At 46.0% G+C, this 23199-nt stretch overlaps 2 protein-coding genes across 2 annotated transcripts in view; one reads left to right on the plus strand and one right to left on the minus strand.

Annotated features, from left to right (window-relative positions):
* The window catches only part of LOC102684341 (artemin), a 22103-nt gene extending 17122 nt beyond the window's left edge, over positions 1-4981 (plus strand). The window contains exons 3-4 of the mRNA XM_015355127.2: positions 299-491; positions 2158-4981. Of these exons, the coding sequence (XP_015210613.1) occupies positions 299-491; positions 2158-2564 (600 nt within the window). The 3' untranslated portion in view covers positions 2565-4981. The remainder of the gene's footprint in view (positions 1-298; positions 492-2157) is intronic.
* Positions 4982-19797: 14816 nt separating this feature from the next.
* Positions 19798-22625, minus strand: ptger4c (prostaglandin E receptor 4 (subtype EP4) c). The gene is made up of 2 exons (XM_006634785.3): positions 21376-22625; positions 19798-20531 (listed from the first exon to the last, which is right to left on the minus strand). Exons 1-2 carry the CDS (start codon positions 22225-22227, stop codon positions 19926-19928), a joined length of 1458 nt encoding a protein of 485 aa, XP_006634848.3. The 5' UTR covers positions 22228-22625; the 3' UTR covers positions 19798-19925.
* Between the last annotated feature and the right edge of the window lie 574 nt (positions 22626-23199).

The raw sequence follows: 23199 nt of genomic DNA on the forward strand, positions 1-23199 counted from the left end.
TTTTACTCCCGTGCACTTCCGAAGTGTCCCCCTAGCAGTCATTACATTTTACTGTTTATCATTGTGCATCATTGACGCCTCCAAAACCTCACAAAAACATATTCTGCTGGTCGTGCATGGCCTGCAAAACCAGTTACCTGTCGCTAACGCTCGGTTCCCCCCTGGAAAAGGCAAAGCAGGCAACAGCCCCGCTGTGCTGTAACGTCTGGTGTGTGTGTGTCTGTGGCTCTGAGATGGAAGCTGGGTGTGTCCCGAGAGGAAAGCACAGACACGGCAGGGCTCTGTCTGCTCTCGCCAGGTGGCGCTGTGGGTGCTGGCCTCTCTGCTGCCCCTCGTGGACGGGCTTCTTCCCGGGGAGAGCCTGCGGGCTGAGCCCAGCCCCGAGCCGGAGTCGGTGCTGGGGAAGGCAGTCTGGATCCCGCCCGACAACCTGGAGGTGGAGGAGCCCAGAGAGGGCGGAGAGGCACATTCGTCCTGGGGAGGCCTGTTCGGTGAGTCCCCGGAGAGAGGTGCTGAGAAACCAGCGTGACTTAACATGGCCCACGGTAAACTTTGTAGTAAACACTCTGTGTGCTTATCTGTGACTTTCACTTGTGCAGTGCCTGTTGAAAATTCGATTTTGGTCAACGGGAAGCTGAGCATATCTTCTTCCTAAGAGGGCGTTGGTAATCTCTCCTCAGTTTGGCGATCCTCATTTGGAAGTAACAAATAATTTTCACGTGTGCACAGGTGAAGCAACATTTGGAGTCAATCTTAATAAATTCAGTTCAGACCAGGGACTTTTTAAGTATTTTCTTCCCTCAGATTTAAGACAGAAATATTTATCAGTTATATTTCTGTTTACAAATGGAGCATCTGTGTTTTAATGCTGCTTCACTTTTCTTTTGGCCATGAGAACAGCTTTGAAATGATAATTTAATGCACATGTGCTAACCAAGCCTTTCTGGGAAAAAGAGTTTTGTGACTGACTAGCAGGCTCAGAAAGAGCAGTGAAGAGCAGTAAAGTTTGAGAAGTCAGTAATGCATACGTCAAGTCAGTAATACATACAGTACAGTTAGATTACAAATCTCAACATCTGAACATCCCGAAAGATCCTCCCACGGTCTAACAAGATATAGTATAGCTTACAAATGGTCTCAGGCACTGGATGCATAGCATTGTTTTATGAAATTATGTTAAATCTTTCAAGAAATCAACCTGCAAGTTTGAACACAATGAACCACATGCCGTGAAGTTGCTCACACGGTAGGTTTCTTAATTCCGTTGGCCTCAGGAGCGATATTTGTGAATGCCTCTCGTCTCTCTGTGGAATTTAAACAGCATCCATAGGCACATGAAAGGACATGTGCACAAGGTTTCTCTGGTCCAGAAATCCTGTAAGAAAACCAGTGATCCACCCTTTCACGGGAATTCACATTCAGGGAAAAGTGTGAGCAGAGAAGGATGAAGCCTGCCCCTGGTTTAGCTGCTCAAAGAAACCATGCTTGTTTCAGAAAAAGCCTACGAAGGAAGCAGTGAGAACGCAACCGAGCACTTCTATCCAGTTTTTATGATCTTGCAATTCGGCTTGTTTTAGGCTTTAAGGAGTTATCTCCATCGAAACAGCACAGCTTTAATTAACGAAGAAAGCCACACTGTGCTTCTCTTCTCTTTAGCTAAAGCACTCTCTCCCTTGATGTCAGTGAAAGACCGCATGCTCTGGGAGTACATTAAGTAATGCGTTACTGATAATTCAGTCACTATTTGAACAGACCAGAATTGAAATATTCCTATGACTTGTTTCCACTCCCCCCCCACTTCGGTAGTAACCACGAGACTGCAGCGGTCCGATTTCCGTGGATAAACTGTAACTGGTAACGCTGGGAAGCAGAGCCCACTAGTGGGGGGTGTAGTTTGTTGGGTAGGGCTGAGGAGCTGTTACAGGAGGGTCACGGGTTACAACTGCTGCTGCGGACCCAGCGTGTCCAAGGGGTTTGGTCCCGATTCCTTCTTTCAAACTTTCGGCTGTAAGGTAGGTGACAGCATCACTGGGGTTAGCCTGCGCTGCTTCTTGGCCGACGCAGTCGCTGTTTAGGGGAAACGTTCCTTTAGTAAGACAGAGGACGGTTACAGACTGTGTCCTCTGGCCGGCTCACCCTCTCCCTGTCTTCCCACAGCTCACCCGGCCCTTGCCGAAGACCCGGCGCTCCATCGGGGCCGGTGGGATCGCTCTCCCCCGGGCTCCGCGCGGCCCGGCCGGCCCAGGAAGGGAGAGAAGAAGTCCAAAAGGGACTGCCGAGTGCGGATCAAGAACCTGCGCGTCCGCGACCTGGGGCTGGGCTACGAGTCCGACGAGATCGTCCGCTTCAAGTACTGCGCCGGCGGCTGCCAGCGGGCGCGCAGCGACCACGACCTGGTGCTCGCAGCGCTGGTCCGGCAGGGGGCCATCAAGGCCCGGGAGGGCGTCTCCGCCCACCCCTGCTGCCGGCCCACGCGCTACGAGACCGTGTCCTTCATGGACGTGGAGAACAGCTGGCGGACGGTGGAGCGGCTCTCCGCCGCGGAGTGCAGCTGCGTGGGCTGAGAGGCCCGAGCCTTCGCGGGGTTTGAGCGCAGGAGGAGGAGGAGGAGGAGCGGCACGGCTTTATCGGAACTCCAGCTGGAGGAGGAGACGACACTGGCAGGAGGGGTGGGACTGGGGTTGACTCGGGAGACGGGCACCTGCCGCGCGCCAGCGCTTCAAAGTCTGGAGGAGGACAGGAGGGGGGGGCAGGCCTGCATTTTCGGTTTCGGGAAAGCTCCCGGTGCCCTCCGTCTCTGTGCAGAAGGGAGGGCGCAGCAGACTAAGCAACAGGGCCCGAGCCTCGACTGACGGCCTTTTCTTCCAGACGCTGTTAATCTGGGAGGTGGCACACGCGAGCCCAGATTCCCCATCCGAAGAGTCGGGACTGAGCTGCGCTGGCCTGCTGGAGGCGAGAGATGGAGAGGATTCCGATATGTAAAGACTCTTCCAGCTGTGTGTTCGCTAGAAACAGTCCCGGGAGTAAGAAATGCCTTAATCAGAAAAGTGGAAATGCGCCAACCTGCTCTCCCAGAGATTTGTAAATGGGAGCAAGGGAACACAGCTCAGATCATGCAGTTCTCTTCTTGATTCCTCTTTACTGTGCCCTCGGGAGAGAAAACTGTGGATATTGAGAGGATTTCCCTCCCTTTTTTGGGGGGATTACTGGGACCAGAACCAGCAGGATCCAGAGTTGACGGAAATGGAAAGGACCGGGGCCGGATCAGTGGAATGAACTCAATCAGAACGACAGCTTCTCTTTTCACATGGCTTAGGCATGAGGACTGTGCAGGCAAAATTGAAAGCTGGGTTGACTACAGTCAAAAAAGACTTTAAAACAAGCTGGGCGTTAACTCTGAGAACTGAAGCATCTCTTGTCATTGATTGTTCCAGGCAGCACCCTAGTTACTAGTCCAGTAAGCAGGATTTACTCTGTTAGAATTGCAATACACAGGAATCTATTTGTATTGAACTGTGAGACAGTTTAGTGTTGCTAGCCAGAGAAAACAAAGAGTGAAAGGATATTTCCTGTCAAGCTGCAGTGTACCTCTAGCGAAGAGAACATTTCTTGATAACACATCACAGGCTCTGTGAGGTGACGTTGCTATTGCTATTGAAGATAATAAGATGATGTATATTCTTTGTCCATTTTATAAAAAATGAGTATAAGGTCACGTCATATAGAGACCACAATAATGGGTAGTTTCCACTGGGACATAGGTGTCCCAATGGGGACATGTGGACAAGAACTTCACATGGGTGACCACCATCTTTTATTATTGTGAAACCATATTGAGTTATGGGTATTGGCATGTAATGAGCAAAATATACTTGTACTACAAATTTGCTTATCACATAATGCCTGAGAGACAGGCAAGAGGAAATGAATTTCACTGACGGCTTGCTCATGACATATTGCTTCAGAATTTCCTTTTTCACATCTGTGGGCCAGATACACATTTTTAAAGCAGGTGAGTCTCATTTTAACAAAAGTGCATAAATCTGGAGCTGACTCTCCATTTGTAAGAGAAAGAACCTGGCAAAAGATAGTAGTTACTCAGTGTTTTGAAAAAGATTAGGTGCTCCCAGTGACAAGCTGTAACCCAGTTCAGTGCAAGTCTACATTGCGCAAGTGAAGGGCAAAGCATGCTTAACTAAAGTGAAGATGTAGAATGGGTGTAATCAGTTGCCATTTTATATATGTCTGCTTACTGGGCAAGGCTAGAAAAAACTCCATTCCTAACATCACCTTGCCAAAGAAAATTGTAGTTTTTCTAAACTCCTTGTCCCTCACCACAACTTGAAGACTCAGTCTCTTCCAAGACCTGGGACCTAAGACCTTTGCCTCCTATAAAACAAAGCAACAGTGTCTGCCACACTTCTCTGAGGGTCACTTAAAACACACCGCAAGTGTGCTTCTTTAAACTCAGGGCCATGCTAGTTAGCCATCTTAGAATGCTTAGCTTTCTGCGTACCGTAGTTCCCATAAGCCTCTGCTGTACCTCCAGTAACAAGCTTTCTCCAGGCAAGGTGTTAACTCTCTCAAGACCTTTGACCTCAAGGCCTTCTGACATTTTCCTTGACTTTCATTCCTGTCAACTTACTTTGAAAAAAAGAAGTATCTCGGATAGCATTTTCAAGACATTAATTGTAGGATTCTATCAAAACCGTACGTCCTCAAAGGCAAAGTGAAGAGCCTGTATGACAGAGACCTAGATCGGTGAGCACTGACGATGAAGTGTGCGCCCAGAGCACGCAAGTTTATGGTGGAATTTTTTTATCACGCTAGGTTACATTGAGTCCCAAAAATTAAAGTCTCTTTTCAGGGTTACTTAATAAGTTACATTTTTTTTCAAAGGAACATAACATTTTTTTTGCTGTTTGATGTATACAGTATGTATATATTTATTAAACATAGTTTCTATTTTGTTAAGAGAAGGGTTCGAGTAGCTTAATTGTTGTTTTGTAAAAACATTAGTTTTTCTAATATTTATGGCTGTTAACAGAGCTTTTTTACTGTTGCGGATCTTTCTTCATTTATATATTAGTGTGGCAATGCTTTATTGTGCTCAAAGGAAGAGCAGATTCTTAACCATGTTGTTTTTCTTTTGCCTCCTGTACAGTAAGCATAGCTTTCAGGGCCGTAAACAATATGCCACTGCTTGTCATGTAAAAGCCATTCAGATTGCTTCACAGTACCTCATAAGACAGAACGACTGAAATGTGGTAGAACATTTCCATACCAGTGAAGGCCTTAATTTCCTATGTTTATTTTGCCTATTTAAAAGTTGAAGCAGGAGGAGGGATGTAGGAAAAAGGGGACACAATATGTTTTCATTTTTTAAAGGGAAGAGTTTTGGCATTATTCGATGGGAATCAAGGAGTCAGGGTGCATCAGAAATGGGTTTGAAATGAACCTGGGGTTTCAGATTTAACCCACACATGCCAAGCACAGCCTCCAGTCCAGAAGAATTCATCTCAGCTCTCGACATGTTTTCATGCTGAAATGTTATATCATAGAAAGTGTATTAAATATTAAATGTTGGAAGAGCAGTTCTTGTTGATAGAAATGCTGATAACGTATTTAGCAAAAATGATCCATCGTATCTGCGTTTGACTGTTTTCTCTGGAGCAGCATTGTAGTGTTTCTTCCATAGAGCAATGTCAGGATCAGAGCATTTTTCATCTACCTTAACGTTTAACATTACCGGTTACATACAGTTCGCTTTTTTCTTCCTTCGTTGAAAAGGAACTGGAAGGAGCAGTTTTCTGCTCGGTTCACGTTGCACTTCTTCTGCACCAACTCACGGCTGCATCACAGAAGTTGTTCTTTGAAAGTTTCCGGTTTGACCGGCGATATACTACCAACCCTAGGTCTTGTCTTGTGTTCCTCAGGACTGGGATGTCTGGTCCTTGTTCCCAGTGAAACCGTTGTTATCTGCTGGTTAGAAAATGTACCTTTGACGATTGTCAAAGGTTTTATGATCCACTAACCTGTTGTGTTTCATATGGTTATTAATTTTTCAGTTAAAAAAAACATAGCACTTAAAAATCCCTATTTTCTGTTTACTATGAGCACCTCTCGGGATTTAGAACAAAGGAATGATAATCTTTTGTTCTGTATAACTGTGTTGTAGTTGGTGTCCGCGGTATCTCCAGAGGTCTGGATGCTGTACTGTTATATTATTTTCTTCCTGGAGTGTCCTCTTCTATCCTTGACCGGGCAGGTCAGGCTGCAGTTTTCGGCTCTCGCTCTTGAAGCTGGGGTGCTGTCCTCTGAAACCTTTCAATGAGAACAAATGGACACAACTGGAGGCCTCCAGCCTCTCAGAAATGTAATTCTTGGCTGACATGCCGAAATGGCATCTTTTTGCTTTGGATTGCAGTAAAATTGCATTGAGACACGAAATAGCAACGCTCTGAGTAGGGAACTGCCAAGAGCTCCGTATCTTCGGTAGCGATCTGTACAGCAGACGGGTTTCTTTGTTTTATGGCTGTTATACTTTTTGGGGTCCCTGTCTTAACAACGCAAAACATTCAAGAAGTATCGGAAAAATGAGTGGAATGTCTTATTTTATGACTGTCAGTTCGTTTAGGGTGCTCAGGAAGTGTCACGTCTCTTTATGAATGAGGAGTGCAGTAGTGTGGTCCCGCATGTACAGTGAGAATCGCAGTGCTACTCTGTAAATCTCCAAGGTCAAGATAAAGCATTAGGATGTCCACGACACTGTCAGTAAGGCCTGGCATGTCCTCTACTCCTGTTAATAAACAGTATTATAAATAATACAACTCAAAAAGCACAAAATCGGTTTCCTTTGAGGAGGTCTTTTTCGGTAAAACACGTGATCTGAACAATTTTATTTTACTTCTGACACACTTCAGTTAACTGTTCTAGCAAAGTAAATTGGTTGAGCCAATATATTCAGTAGCCTGTCAGAAAACAAACCTCGCAGTTTGTGATATCTGCACCACAGTTCAAAGTTGTCAGTGCACAGCTCTACATGGCTTTTCAAAGAGGGGCTTACGTCTGAAGACGAGAGAGAATGTGGGCCATCAGGCAGCGACAGGTGATGATTCCTTCTGATGCATCTTTGCAGTCTTTGGAGTAGAAAAGAAAAGGCCGGCACGACTGGCGTTTGGACCTGTTGATCTCGGTCAATGTGTTTTTTCTCATTCACAGTTCCAGCTTTTGTTTCAGTCCAGCAACCCCTGTTGCAATAAAAGCAGCTGTCTTTGTAAAACTTGCCAAGTTGTTAAAAAACGAGGTTTTGATCGTGATCGCGCCCAGCAAGGCCAAGCAACCCTTTCGCTGTTAGCTACAGTGTGGCCTGAAGGCTCTTGTCGCCTGAGGACTTTTGGGGTGAATGGAAAAGCCGGGGTACAGCTTGTGGAGTGAAATTCAGCTGGATTCTGTTTTCCTCAGTCTTTGTCCATTGCTTTAGCACAAACCGACAATCCTCACTGAATGCTGTAAATGTCTTTGCATTATTGTTCTGTAGGCAAAGTATTTATTACATTAAGTTATTTATTATTTATTATTTTTTATCAAACTCGTTCTTTTGGATATCAGACTGCTATTTATTTTAAAGTGGCCATGTATCTTTTGATGTACTTACTGATGTTTTAATTTGTTGGTTTTTGTCACGTCACACGGACATGCACAGCGAGACCTCTGCAGTGTGAATGTCAAGATACAAAAGCTATTACAACAGGGGGAAACAAAACTGCCTTTCTATTTAAGGTGTTTTCTTCCACCCCCAGTTGGGCTCCTCAGAGGAGACGCAGTTCTCCAGAGAAGGAAAATTTTAATCCACGACCTTCCTGCTACTGGGGTCTTTCTGTAGCTGAGTTGTCAGATGTTGCCACAATAACAATACAGAATCTCTGGGGCAAGCGAAAACTGTGACAGAGGTTGTTTTTTTTACTACAGTATTTTAAATCAACGACAAAATGAATTTATTATTCAATAAAGGATTTATTATTATCAATATTATTTACGGTTTCAAAAGGTTTCCTGAGCTCTATTTTTGTACCATGTCACTTCCTGCATAGGAATAAAGTTTCAAAAAAGACCTGAAGTGCTGCTGATTCTTATTTTTATGGAATGTATCCACTCTTTCTGTTCACAGAGAGCCTATATTTAAAGACCTAATTCCGAAACCAAGCAATCTGCTTAACATACAGGACTGCTGTCATTAACCAGTGTCTGGGCCATGAGACTGGTAAGAGTGAAATTAAAAATATTTTACAGGGGTGTTCTCCAGTGGGCAGAACAGTGGTGCAGTGGTTAGCATAACTGTGGCTCTGCTTTTTCCTGTTTTCCTGGGGTGCTGCAGTTCGGAGTTTGTATGTTCTCCCTTTGTTCACGTGGGTTTTATTTTAGCCCTGCTGTGAGCATGTATGTGTTTGTGTTGGTGTGTGCCCTGCGATGGACTGGCATCCCATCCAAGGTGTATCCTGCCTTGCACCCGTTGCTTGCTGGGATAGGTTCAGTTTCCCCCACGATCGTGCATGGAATAAAATGGTTAGATATGTGATGGATGTTTCTCCAGTGATTCAGCTGATAAAGGCCCCTGCTATGAACTCAGTGTTCAAGATTCTGTCATGTGACTATGACTGGGATTCCCCATTTGGTGATGTGCAATTGGCAGAGCATTATACAGCCAGGGTGACTCTGATTGGCTGCCAATGCCTGCAGCCTTGCAGTGACAGCACAGAGATATACACTGTTCCTCCAATCAGCACTCACTCTCCTGTCAGGCTGTATGGAGTTCCAACATGTCATAAAGCAGATGGTTCTGCAGGCAGGTGTACCTCGGTATCACCTCTCAGTCTCCTGAGCAGATAGAGGAGGTGTGGATTGGAGGACACAAATCATCAGCGATTATAAATTGAGTTTGTGTGCAATCTACAACTTTAACTTTTATTTTAAAATATTTAAAACACGAATTCCATAGTTCTGAAATCACTCTGGAGAAGTGGAATTGTTATACCAAAAACTGGGAAGCCCACATTTTGCAAATAAAAACTAAATAAAATAATATTCTTCTTGGGAGAACGATCAATAATCGTAAGTAGCAGAAGCTACTGTGCAACCTAAAGAGGAAAATGGAAATGTTAGTCAATAATCACTCTAAATTTCATTCATTATTCATCTTTAAAGACCGGCTGACAGGAAAGTGCATTACTCTACAACACGTCCTGTTTTTTTAATTATATAGATTACAACACAAAGGACATGGCTAGCGGTGATGAGATTTATTTTAACAGGAATGAGGGAAATTGCGTATCATTGTGTAGCAACTCCTGCTTGTTATTGCCTGATTTGTTTCAGCAATACGGCAGTTTGGGGTTGATTGTGATGAACCCGCCATGCAGCCTGTTCTTCCAGAGCAGTGAAGTTGCTCCACCGGAGTGACCTATTCCAGATGGGGGTGGTTGCAGTGGCCTGTTCCTGATCGAAAGCTGTTCCCCAGAGGGCGGGGGAGAGACTAGGAGCCGCACGTCCCAGTAAACTAAAGCTTTGTTCTCTTATCTCAACACCATCAAGTTTTGATTGGCTCCTTCTTTTGCTAAAATGCAAAGATAAGGCACCTGATGAATGCTTTCTGACCGCAAACAGAGGCCCAGTGTTGCACAGTGACAGACTCCCTTTATTGAGACATAATTTGCAGTGTTAAAATCTGATCGCTGTTTATACAGCAGAAAGCAACAGAGAGGGCTTTTTCTGCGAGGGGGCGCTGAGGGTTTGATTCTGATCTTTTTTAAAAGAAAACTTGTAAAAGTAACAATACCTTGGGTGGCAGGTGACTAAACATCTATTCTGAGCAGCTGGGGGGGCGTAAGTGAGTGTGGGAGAAGCTGCCTTTGTTCGCTTCTTCTTCAGAAGCCTGGAGAACGTGCCTGGCTGAATGTGCTCACTGTTACTGGGAAAAACAAGCCCCCAGTCTGCTCCCTCCCCTGGCTCTGGACAACGGCACATGCAGTACCTTCTGTCAGGTAAATGCCCACGCTGCTATGCTCAGAAGATATCTGCGGTGGCTTCAAATTGGTCAAGGATCGATAATGGTTTGATCATTTTATACTGAACTTTCGAGATGATTTGTGACCGGATTTCAAAGCAGCTGTCTCCTCTCCGGGGGGAACATTTGTAGTTACTGAGGGTTTCTGGGAGGAGTATGGAGCCAGGAATGGCTGTTTGTAGGGAGAGAGGGATAAGGGATACAGTATCCAGCACTCTTCCAGCCTCTTCACTGTGCTTGCACGGCGCAGAGTTTCAGTGTTACTGTTTCTCTTGAAAGGGTATGCTTTTGGATGCACAGCAGACAGCGAAAGACAACAATGACAGCGCCTGCCAGGGCTCTGTTCCAGGGGAACCCCTTGGCTCGACACCGCCCTCGCTGCAAACGGTGGGGTTTTCTCTGAAGAATTTCACAGACCGTGTAATGGAGAATTCAGTGTGCCTTATCATGAGCACGCATGCAGAATCTCTCTTGTGCGCGAGACATGAACACCTGCATAATGCACTGCAGGCACAGGGCAGGTGGCCACACCACTCTTGGCTCTGAGGATGGCGGGATCATAAAGGAGCCCTTTCAGGGAGCTCTGCACTCCCACGCTCTGTTCCCAGAAAAGCCCGAACCTTCATGCGTATCGCACCCGCTTCTCCGTCAGGTTTAGTGGACGTGATCGTGGGTGAGAGGTGGAGAGGACTAGTGTCCACAGATTCTGGCACGGCTCTTGGCCGCACTCTTCTCCAGGCACCTCTGCAAGCAGAGATGCCTTGTCTCCAGCACTGACTACATGTTCCCTGAACGTGTTTCTAAGTTTTCCGCTTATTTTTTTGGATGCACGGCGCAATGTTTTTCATGGGTTATACTGCAACTATGGCAGTTGCAAATAAATATAAAAAACTGTATCACATCCCAGTGTGCAGAAAGATATGATTGTTCTACTAGGAATATGCATGTATAACAATATCTATTGAGCTAGCTGACTTTGCTGTTCACACGTGACTTTCAGACGCATATTGGTAGATCCCAAATGAGAGGCATGTTTAACCCTCTCCTGCAGCAGCTAGGACCGAACCTCCTGAAGATGGAGGCCTGTGAAGGGACACTGTGTTTGCATCTGCATCACGGGCCAAGCTTCTGTGGTGAGTGAACCTGAGCTTTCAGCTCTTTCTCTCTCCCTCAGCCCTGCAGTGGTCCAAGAAGTCCGTGGGCCTCCCACGGATAACATGCAGCTACGCAGAGGTATGGATTACACCCATCTCAGCAGTTTTCCTTGGATAATTACAAACAGGCGCGCAGTAGCACAGATTCTGCAAAGAATGTCATTTTTGATTTTTGTGATCTCCGCTGTGTGGATTACAGCCTAAGAACGCTGGCTTAAGTCACATACTTTCTTCACTGTACGTATAAGCTGCTCCCTGATTAGCTAAACAGGAGTACAGGTTTGTAGGTGGACCTTATTAAGACTCACGTCACACAGCCTGGGACATCTGCAATCATCTATTCCTGCGTCAGTATTCCAAAATCATCCCCTTCTGAAAACAAAGGGTCAAACAGATCAAGAAGAAAATCGACACTATGCATACAAGACAGGTGCTCAATAACTGTTTGACCTGACCTAGAAGAGATTTCTTTTATGCCAAACATGTTTTTTTCAAGACCCACTGCTGGTGTAGTTTAGAGATAAGAAAGGTCATGAACAAGGAGGCTATATTTTCCACTTGACTTGTTTGCTTGCTGGTTGCTAATTGATTGCTTGCTTGGAACAATACAGAGGTGCCTGCTACTCTCGCTTTTGAATCCACTTCCCTGAAGTTTCCGTTTGAATCCTCTGGTATTTGTTCCAGTGTCCAAGGCAGAAGTAATCCAATGTGATGACTTTGTCAATGCTTTTGATTATTTTGAATACTTTCATCAGGTCCTCTCGGAGTGCTCTCTGTTTAAGACAAAAGAGATTCTGCTGCTACTGTCTGTCACAGTCGGGCAAGCCTTTAAACCCAGGAATGTATTTGATCCCTCTTCCCTGGACTGAGTTTAGAACAGCAATATCTTTTTGTAACATGGTGACCAGAACTGTACATAACTTTGGAAAAGAGGTCTTACTAGTGCATTATGCAATTTTAACATCTCTTGATTTAAAATTTTACACTTGTAATTACATACCCTTAATATATTAATTGCAAAATTAATGCTTTCCCTAATTGCCTAAAGTTTGTAAATGATGTGCTAACTACTGGCTTCCAAACCCAAATTAACACAAATCCTACACAGCCCAATTTTCATTGAGATAAGGATTTCTGAGTCTATTTGTAATCAGATTCCTAAAAACTAACCACAATTTGTTAGACAAGTTGGTCCTGCTCTGTCATGGCAGCACTGTGTGGTCTCGCTGCGGTCCTCTTGCAGACCTGATTCTTCCAGACTTGGGCTCGTGGGAGCACGTGAACTGTTGTCTGGAGGACCTCATCAGCGTACAGTACCTCCGGGGCTGTCCTCAGTCTGCACAGCCCCTGTTCTTATCATAGTCAGGAACCTTTCACCACCCCACTGACTGACTGGCCTAATCAACACAAGACAACGCCCCACCACAGCATCCCCACACACGATGCCTCTTGTCAGGACTGTCAAGAAAAACAGTGGCACTCACTGGTGAGTAAAACACTCTCTCTGCTGCTGCCACATGGTCTTTGGCCCTCAGAAGATGGTGAGTGTGCTTCAGTCATACAAGTGACAAGCGCTGGATTATAATTCTCATGCTGTAGCCACTATGAGCACTATAACCAAGTGAAAGGCTCTTTCACAGAGCTGGTTTCCTGGACTATTCTGCTGTTTGATGAAGCAGAACATGTGTTGCTCTGGACAGAGCCTCTCACAGGCAGGTGATCTTCAGTCGTGCCGAAAGCAACCAGGCGATCGTAATCGTCATTATCGAAGAAGGGTGGTTGTATCATTTGCAACCATTCTTGTGATCATAAAAGCCAGGTCTTTTTAAAGGGCTGTTGTATTACTTCCTTAGCCACTGCTTTTGACCATTTTAAATCAGTTCAGGTCCCAAGCACTGAAGACCTGGAGTTCTACAGGAATCATATGACATGAGCTCAGTGTTCTGGTCTCACAAGGAACACTGCTAATCAAACAGTCAGTAAATGACTCTGCTCACTTTTGTAAAATGTAAGAAGATGTACTGTACTGTATGTGCCCACTAGGTGATTGAGGCACCACTTTGAGTAGACTGCTGTGATTTCATTATGCATATAAAGTAGTATGTTAAATTATATCCACCTTTAGAATATAATTTAATTCACCTAATCTCTACAATAATAATAGTGCAATATTTTATTTTCCAGAGTGGACATGCATTACATTTTTAATCATTATAAAATAATAACCTTTGAGTTTAAGTAATTTTTTGTAAACAGTAAACCCTCAGTTTAACGGACTAAATCTACTGAAAAGGAAATTTTGTCTGTGAAATCGGAAATATCGGACTTTAACCACACTAACAGAGAAATGAACAAATAATAAAACGCGCTGAAAATAAACGCTACGTATTTTACAATATTATGCAATATTGTGTTTTGGGGGCTGAAAAAAAGTCATTCGTTATTTACCGGACATTCAACAGTAACAGACATCCTTTCACCCCTGTAAGTCCGTAAAAGCGAATGCACTCTGTCCTTTTCAAATCATCTAAATCTGGTTTCACAGCGCCCCCTGCTGACTCAAGCACTACACACTTGCAGGATCTGTGTCTTCTGCTTCATATCATGTCAGGTTAGTGTTGGAGTTCTACAATACTGAAATCGGAGAAGCAGAGCCACGTCAAAACAAAGGTACTGGTTTGAAAGAGAGATCAAAATCGAGAAACTTTTTATTTTTATTAATACAGCAAAAACAATATCTTTAGGGGGTCATAGAGGTACTTCACAATACTGGACTGTAAAGCCAAAAAAAGGAAAGAGATATATGGGTATGTGGTTCATTTTTGACATACTCGAGTATGCCAGCAGTAAAAAGCGCTGCTAAGAATAAAAATAATGATAATACTATCACAATAATGATAGTACCAGCAAACGGAGGCACTACCCACCTGAACCACTTTAACTGGCTACTATTACACAGCTGTAGTGGCTTGAGAAACAGAGGAGGATTGTTATTAACACATGGACAAGTTAAGGTTTATTCCCTGCTGAAAGGAGACGAAAAGAAACACAACGTTTTGGCTGTACAGCCTTTTTCGGGTGAGTCTTTTCCGCACGGAATAAACCTTTACTTGTTCCTTTGTAGCCTACGCATGCTGACGCGGCTCCCTACTTAAATTATTAACACACGATGACAACAGAGTGTATAACTGCAATTCAACAAGCCCTTCAACAAAAATAATAAAACGATGGTTAAAGAAACCCAAAGCGCTGTATAGCAGGACACGTTGCAGAAGTAGGAATACATTTACATTAAAAGCTAAATTGAAGTTCGGTCTTTCCGCGACTTCTGGGGGTGGGAAGACGTCAACAGTAGGCAACTCAAACGTTAAGGAAAGCATCACAAGGTACCGTAAATATGAGCGTGAATGGTTATTAACTAGGGCTGTGGGGGTCTGGAACAAGCGGTTGAAACCGATTTCTTTCAGGAAACGTCTGGATGAGACCCTCGGATCAACCAGCTAATAACTACAGTACCACACCCAGCTTAATAGGCTGAATGACCTTCTCTCCTTTGTAAGCTACCCTATGCTATGATAATCCCCTTCAAATTGCAGGGTCACACTTAACCTACTCCAAGAATCTACTGTGCTACTGTATTTTGCTGTGGGGGGCCCAATTTAAAATGTAAAAACAGCCCATGCCTGAGTACACTGCTTCAGACATGTTGTCAGAGATACCATGTGAATTCCAGAATGGCTGACAAGCCTCGGAGGGCAGTCTGTCTGCTGATCATTCCTGGAAAGCCAGGAGAGGCCTGGCGGGGGTCAGGTCCTGGGAGAGCCGCTGCTGTAGATCTCCAGATGGGGTCGCTGCTGAAGCTTGTTCAGCCTGCTGGAGTTCGGGTTCGTTCTTCTAGTAATGGAGACCGAGCTGGAGCGAACAGAATTATTTCCCGCCTTCCAAACCGAGCCAATTTGCATTTCACATGCCAGTATTTTAGAGTACATTAATATGAAGTATATTTGAGTTGCTGAGTAATTGCTGCTTGAATATCCAAATGTTCAGTACTCATTTAACTGTAATGAGTATTGCAATGCAAACTGAAATTGCTTCTGACCAGGACACTGGTGTTAAAACCAAACGCAGGCTTTGCAGCTTGAGTCTTGTCATTTTAATTGAAAACACTGATATTGTGACTGTATTGTGGCCTAAAGAGAACAGAAGTTACAGACTCATGCAACTACAACAAACCTTAACAGACCCGTAAGGCGGCAAGTAGGCCAAGAACAGAGAAAAGCAGAGGCAGGGGTCAGCAAACACTGAGTGGACAGTAAAGTGACCACAGAAGGACAGCGCCACCCGTCTAACTCCACAATTTTTGACAAATTCAAAATCCTGGGCACTTTTGTAGGGGATTTTAATACAATTTTGTAGCAATGGAAGCCTGAAAACTAACACCTAACCCCCAAAATTGACAACAAAATGCAAAACAAAATTCAAGTCCCTGAAGACGTATAATACAATCCTTAAAATCGCAATTGCGTCTTGCAAAATTAAAGGGTTAGAATAAGGGTCTTTAAAAATAGACGTGAGGGTCTGTACATAAAGAGAATAAAACATCTGTTAACCTTTTTTCTTTTTTTTTTAGAACATTTATTAGCATGGCTCAAGATGGGCTCACAGTGCCTTCTGCCAGCTCTGATATTGATGACCCAAATTACTTTTTTCTCACCATTATAGTGTCAGTCCACTTAAAAGCCGAATGCCTTCATATTGCAGTAGAAGCACATCTAGTTTCAGGAGCACAAAATGACCAAGGTACAGACAGGCATGTTGTAGAAAGCCAGTTTCCAATTGACCTGACAAGCAATGTCACCGTGCACATAAATCAATGGTTTGGAAGCTATTTCAAGGTGATTTCCCTTGTGCATCTGTAGATGATTTGCTGATTTGCTGTCATTAACTTGAGAGGCTCAGTCCTGGCATCTTTCTAAGATTATTTTTCCTGCAGACTTCTGGTTGCTGCTTGTGTCCTTCGATCTGCTGCCATTGCCTCATCATTCACTACTGTGTACATATGGAACAGATAAATCTAAGAGCCTGTCACAGGTCTGCTATTTGGACTTCAAATTGGATTCATGAATACGTCTTGCAAATTCGGTCCTAATGCAGGTCTTCTTACTGTGGCTACCTGAGAAAAGTCTTGCCTGAATCTGCTGTTGAGGTATAATGATGTTTGGATTAAAACCTATTAACAGCCTGACAGCGCTTGTACCCTGTGTTTGATCCTGGCCTGGAGAGCTTTCCGTGTGGTGTTTGCATGTTATCTGTGATTTTGTGGGGGTTTGCTCTGAGTGAGTGGTAATTGATGTCCCTCCAGTAAGTTGCCATTTTGTGTGCGCCCTGCGATAGACTGTTGTCCTGTCCAGGCTGTGGTACTTCTTTGTCCTCAGATTATAGATGGACAAATAACCAACAGATGGAACTATGAGCAAAGCAATGACTGACGAAACACAGATGCGTGTGAGTGTCTAGAAAAGAATGATGCTGGTTGGGAAATTTGCGTTGTTTGATAATCTCTCTACTTCAGCATATGGCTACAACACAGAATGCTGCTTTCAAAACCAGTTGCTTTCTCTTGGAAAATAAATCTCTCCAGCTGTTTGGAAACATTTTCTGTATGAGCTTAAAATGTGGTTGTAATATGGTGTGGCACGTTGAAGCACAGTGGAATCTCCAGGGCTAGATGGAACTGTGACCCAGAAAGAGTGGGACCCTATTAACTGGAGAGCACAGCAGTGCCAGGCACAAACAGCCCTTCCTGTACAGACACATGTATCCTGTCTAGAAGCCCCAGCTGGCAGCTACCCTCACTCACACTCACCCATTAAAAGTTCTACTTTCTTGTTTTTATTGAATTCATCGCAATATGTAAAAATGCAATTAAAAATGACAGAAAGGTTGTGTGGACACAACCAGTCTCCTCTCTCTTTCATTTGGAGGTGTGATATAATTAGGGATTTTTGTTTCATGGAAGGCATCAAATTGTTTGCTTTTGCTACATTAAAGAAAGGCTACCTATTAATCAGAAGTATATATGAGTATCCCAGAGTTTCTAAACAAAATCTTTTGAAGTGCTGAACTGCTCAGTTGCTGGTGACTGCTGGTAAATCCAGAACCTTTTCAACCCATTTGTTGAAAGATGGAAATGAATCTGCTTGTGCGATGTGTTTTGGTAGTTTCTTGCAGCCTCCTGAGCTTGTCAGATAAAGACATTTGTCTTCTCAGATCCGCATGTTCTTGGCTGTTATTTCAATCCTCTCCCTTGGCTGACTATGCCCAACCCTCCTGGGTCCCTGAAGGGCCACTGAACATCTTTCCTTTCATAACCAGGGAAAGGATTGCTTTATTAAGTGGCTACTCAAGACAGTGCTGGCAATGTTCACATATTCATAGACGGTGCTTTGAACTGTAAGATAATTTATCGAACCCACCAGCATCTAGAGTACTGTTTTAAAAGTCTAATGTTTTTGGTCTCTGTTTCAGAGTACGACATTCAGGAGCAGTGAGACCCTCTAGGATCTTGGTGGGGCGATGGCCTGGGGAGTTCAGCTGGTGCAGAAGACAACACGTCCTCAGGCTCCAGCTGATGGCTCGTGCAGAAAGAGCTGTGCACCTGCTCGTTGATGTACAGTATCGATTCCCCCCGTGTTTGCCTAATTGACACTGTGCCACAGACGGCTGCCGGGCAGATCCCTCAACGCGGCTTCGTCACCCCTGCAGCGGAAGCCGGTCCCCAGCTCGGAGACCGTCCGAGGTCACAGGCCTTTGCTCCCGCCAGACCCCGGCAGCAGACTGCCCGGCCTCCTCCCGGTAACAGACTGAGCTGGTCACCGCCCTGAGTCCACTGGAGCCCCTCTGCCACAGCCCAGCACTCTCTTCCATCAATTATTCACATTGGCAAAGCACGCGAGGAGCCTTCCCTGGAGCAGGTACTGAATAGAATGATTACTTATTTATGGACTCTATATATATTCCTCTCAGGGTAGCTCCAGCCTAAAAGCCAACATAATGTGCCACACCTTCCCCAGCAGGGCCAGGCTCGGCGACAGGTGTGATGCCTGGCTTTTCAGGGTCTTGTGGAAATCCACACCAGGAGTCAGGTCTGCACTTTTTCCACACTTCTTAACAATTTCAAATCCTGGTTTTAATTACAACTTAAAAATACATTCCAGCGGGGGGGGGGGGGGGGTTTCTTCTTCTGGAACATGAAAAACATGAATCATTTTCATATCAAAAACATTATACAACCATTTACAGCGCAGAATGAGTTATTACAAATCATTCAGTATTTACACTCACGTACTTCCCAGCATGCAACACAGGCAAAGCAGACTTCGGTACTGCGTGATGTCTCGAGACAGATACCGCAGCTCACTCACTATAAAACTATCACTATAAAACTATCACTCTAGAATTAGGGTAAAGATCAGTCATTCTCTACAATAGGGAAAAGCACCCTGTGCTTTTATTTAAAAAAAAAACTGTTTCTAAAGGGTTTGTTGAAATACATTTTCAAACTGTGTACTGTGTTAGTTTTATTTTCCTTTCCATTGTAGTTTTCAGATTAAAAAATGTCTTTGTTCGCCAACATTTGCAGGACCTACAGACAATGCACGTTTTCCTTTTACTGCAACCGGCGTATAACTTGTAGAGCAGTATTCGTGTGCACCCATTATTGTACTTGGCTTTGAATTGTTAAAAAAATAAGGCGTATCCAGGTTCAGAGTGCATTAAACCTGAGGACCTACAGGTCTTATTCTGCGTGCTGACCCTTCGTGCTGCTGAGCACTTTACAGACACGAGATCCTGCGCCGTCAGGACACTGTTGGTGGCCTCTTAGCAAATGTCAACCATAAATAACAAGTGCTTTTGTCACATGTACTATGAACTCTCAGGGTAAAAACTGATACGGTATTACTTAATTGCTCCTCTTCGGCAGCTGAAGTGCAATGAACTGAAATTTAACTTGACACCACCTTCCGGTCTCACCCCCTACCGGCTTGCTTGCAAGAGCACAGCGGAAAACACTTTCTGCGTCTCAGGTTGCACTGACACCCAGAGGGTTTGCAATGCAATATTGCAGTGCACTTGGAAAAGTCCTTACTCATCAGACCCTTCTGGCTGTAATGTTTACAGCAGGCACAAAACACTGCTTCAAAACTGCAGCATCACTTGATATTCCTGATAACCGGGTGCTGCTCCCGTTTCTGTATCGAACACCACAGCATGGTGTCTTTGCCTTAACCTGAAACAGAACTGCTGTCGATTGTCATTGGATTGTCGCGTTTGAGGACGCGATGCAGGTCACGGAGCTCGGGCTCCGGGATGATGCTGTTCCTTCTTTTTGCCGCCATAAACATAATTCTGTACGTAAAGGAACTGCGTGGGGGGTTACAAACGCACCTGATTATATTAAACACCTGCGCTTGTAGGTCAGCATTGTGAGATTTGAAGGGCACTTTTTCTCAACACTTCTGTCGTCTTTATGAATACGCACCCCTCCATTACAAACAGAGTAGTGGCTGATAACGCCAATAGTTTTTTCTCCCCCTTTGGAGCTGGTAATCAGGAGCCCCGTAGAAGAGTTTATTCTTTCCTCGTCTAATTGCTAAAGAAATAGACACGTGCTCGTGTACGTCGCCTTTTTAAAAGAAAAAAACCCACTAAATACACTTCTCGGAGGCGGACGAGTTGGGGGCGCTGAAGGTGCTGGTGACTATTTCGAACTGGCCGTCGCGAGATGACGGGGGGCGCGGGGGTTCCCGCAGGACGGCGCACAGGATGGGCTTAGCCGGCGCCGGGTCCGAGCGGACAGTCCCGCCTCGCTCGCAATCCAGCGCGCCGCCCTGCTGGGCGCCGAACGGGTGAAACGCGGCTCGGGACGTGTCCAGGTCCCAGGTCTGCTGCGTAGCGAAGTCGGAGAAAGATTTAGTCCTGGCGTCGACCTGTGCCGGATAGCCTCGCCGCTCGTCCCGGGTGCGCAGGGACGCGTAGCTCGTGGAGACGCTGTTAACGTACGAGGGGGGCGTCTGCTGGCCGCTCATCCAGCCCTCTTTGCGGGCATGTCCTTCCCTGGCGATCCCCACCGTCCTCCGGAGTCTCTCGCACCCCTTGCTCAGCAGGTTTTTTCGGCACAAGATGTAGACCCAGGGGTCCAGGATGGGGTTGAAGGAAGCCAGCCGGATCGCCAGGAGGTCGCTGCGGTAGTCCGGCATTCCCCCGGCTAGGATGTGCGCAGGGCCGTAGAGTTGGTTTACGAAAATCCGCACCTGAGAAATAATGTTATACTTTGTTATGATGGTGATTACTGGTGAGGGGGCCTCTTGCGTTATAGGGTACTTTTCATCGCAAATGATCTCAAGGCGATTTATATGTGCGAAGGGACCGACTTCATCCGCCACTGGAGTGCACCCAGCCTGGGTGAGAGATGGCAGTCATTCTCTGTCTGCAGCCACACTGCACACTACACTGGACACTAGACACTGTACACTTCACACTACGCACTACACACTGGGCACTACACTCCACTACACTGTACACTACACCGGACACACTGGACACTACACTCTACACGCTGCACACAGCAGATCAGGGGGAGGAATCGGAAACTCCTTCACCAGTTGAATTAAGTGGAAACTTTAAGGTGGGCAGACTGTACAAGCCCTGAGCGAAACCGGTCATGCCGTTCTGAAGAGCCGCCTGTAACTTTTACACGATGACGATAAATCCTACTTTCCACCTAAACATTCTCATGCTGTGTCGTTTTGTGACTGGAACAGCAATTTAAGTGCTGAAACGGCAGGCCCCAGTAACACATTAACACAACACGCTGTAATAACGCTGTTTTGTTGAGCTTCGTGTGTCTTTTGAACTGTTGAACATCTAATTCCAAGTGGTTTAAAATGTTAGGAGCCAATCGTCTGAGAAGTCGTACTGTTTGCGTCGCAGTTCTCCGCTCTCTTTAACGGTGTCCCAGCCCCACGACACAATTCCACACCACATTACAATAAGAAGAAAAGGAAAACCGGTAAAAGATCGCAGTGGACAGTAACCGGACACACAATGATGGTTTACGCGTGGGACTCAGCCGTGTGCGAAGGGCGATTCACTCACCACCAGAGGGATGGAACAAACCAGGAACACGACGGTCATGAAAACGAGCAGCCAGAACATCTGGATTTCGGCAGCCGAGGTGACGGAGGGCAGTCCGGGAAACCGGCGCCTGGCTGCCTCCTTCCCCGGGCCCTCCGCCCTCACCAGCCGCGCTCGCTGGCTCATCCGCACCAGGGAGCCGCAGACGGCGACGTTACACGCCACGGTCACCGCTATCAGGAGCAGCATGAAGCCCCCGTACACGAAGGAGTAAGAGGCGGCGAGGAGATCGCTGGCCCGCCAGTCCAGAAAGCACCAGGTGCCTGGGAAATGCCTAACGTGCTTCCCGAATCCGAAGCTCGGCAGGACGCACAGCACGACGTTGGCCAGGTAGATGGTCACCAGCGCCAGCCTGGCCACCGTCCTGTCCACGTAGTGCGAGTAGAAGTAAGCTTGGTTTATCGCCAGGTAGCGCTCCACGGACATGGCACAGAGTATGGACATCCCGGCGGAGCCGAAGAAAAGCATGGAAAACGAGAAGAAGTGGCACAGAAGTTCTCCGCCGTGCCACCTGTTCGTGACATAGGTGGCGATGACCACCGGGCTGGTGCAGCAGGTGCCCAGGAGGTCCGTGACGGCCATCCCGCAGACCAGGGTGTAGAAGGTGGTCTCCTTCTGCTCCTTCTTGGAGGTGCAGAGGACCACGATGGCGACGAGGTTCCCCAGAACGCCCACCGCGAACATGGACGCGGAGGTGATCACCGCCCTGGACTCCAGGCGCAGCGGGAGGGCGGAGGAGAGGTTAGAGGCAGCCGGAAAAACCGAGTCCCACTGCGTGGCGTTCATGGCGTGTGCCTTCGATGCGGGAACCATCCCCGGGAGACGCAGTTTAAAAGGCGGAGGAGCTAATCGCCTTTAAAGGCTGCGTCCCGTATTCGGACACTCGCATCTTATTACGACAGCTCACGGACAACGGATCGATACTTTTGATCATCCCGTTTCCTCCCCCCGTTCAGAACAGCTGGAAAGACGGTGTAAAACAAAACCTCCTCTTTTTTTTTTGTTGCTGTTCAAGACGCTGCCAGTGTCGACCAAAGTTTCCAACACCAATGCTTGTGGGTTTTTTTTCCCCCTCCCTGCTCGTGTTAGATCTTCACAGATCCCCGACCTGCAATATTATACCGGCGTGCATGCAGTGGAGATGCTAGGATGTTGTCCTGCAGAAGTATCGTCACATTCTGGGTTTTCCTCTACCAACCCATCGGATGAGATCGGCGCTCTGTCCGTTCGCACACTTGGTGTTCGGCGTCTTGAACTACATGAGCGGCTTTTAAAGTCTTTTTCCGCTGCTTGTGCTGATGTCACCCTGGTGCCGCCTGACGCCACACACCTCCCAACCCGAAACGCTTGAGTAGTTCCTACGGTCGGAGAGTTGTGTGATACGAAGTAAGCTATTAGCTTGCGAGGTTGTTGTTATTGTTATTGATGTTCGATATATCATATTGGAAAATAACACGTATCGTTCATTTACTTCCTTTTACTCCACAGTCAACTAACTTCACAAGATTTTATGCCATTTTGTTCTGCCAGTAATGCTTAGAGACTACTGAGCTCCTCCACGAATCACAACGTGTATAGTGTGCAGCATCGCAGGTCCTGCGTGAGTCAGGTCTGAGCTACACCGGTATGTGTGATTTTGTGAAAGTGTTCCGGTGCGTATTTGCCGTTTTAGACTAGGTGTTGATTCCAGCAAAGGAGATCTGTTACTCCGTTGGAAGGGTGAAACAGTGAAGGTTGCTTTAAAGGCACAGTCACATCACCTTTGTCGATCTACAAAGCTGCAGG

Source organism: Lepisosteus oculatus, chromosome 9 (genome assembly GCF_040954835.1).
Source record: "Lepisosteus oculatus isolate fLepOcu1 chromosome 9, fLepOcu1.hap2, whole genome shotgun sequence".
In the NCBI taxonomy this organism is placed as follows: Eukaryota; Metazoa; Chordata; class Actinopteri; order Semionotiformes; family Lepisosteidae; genus Lepisosteus; species Lepisosteus oculatus.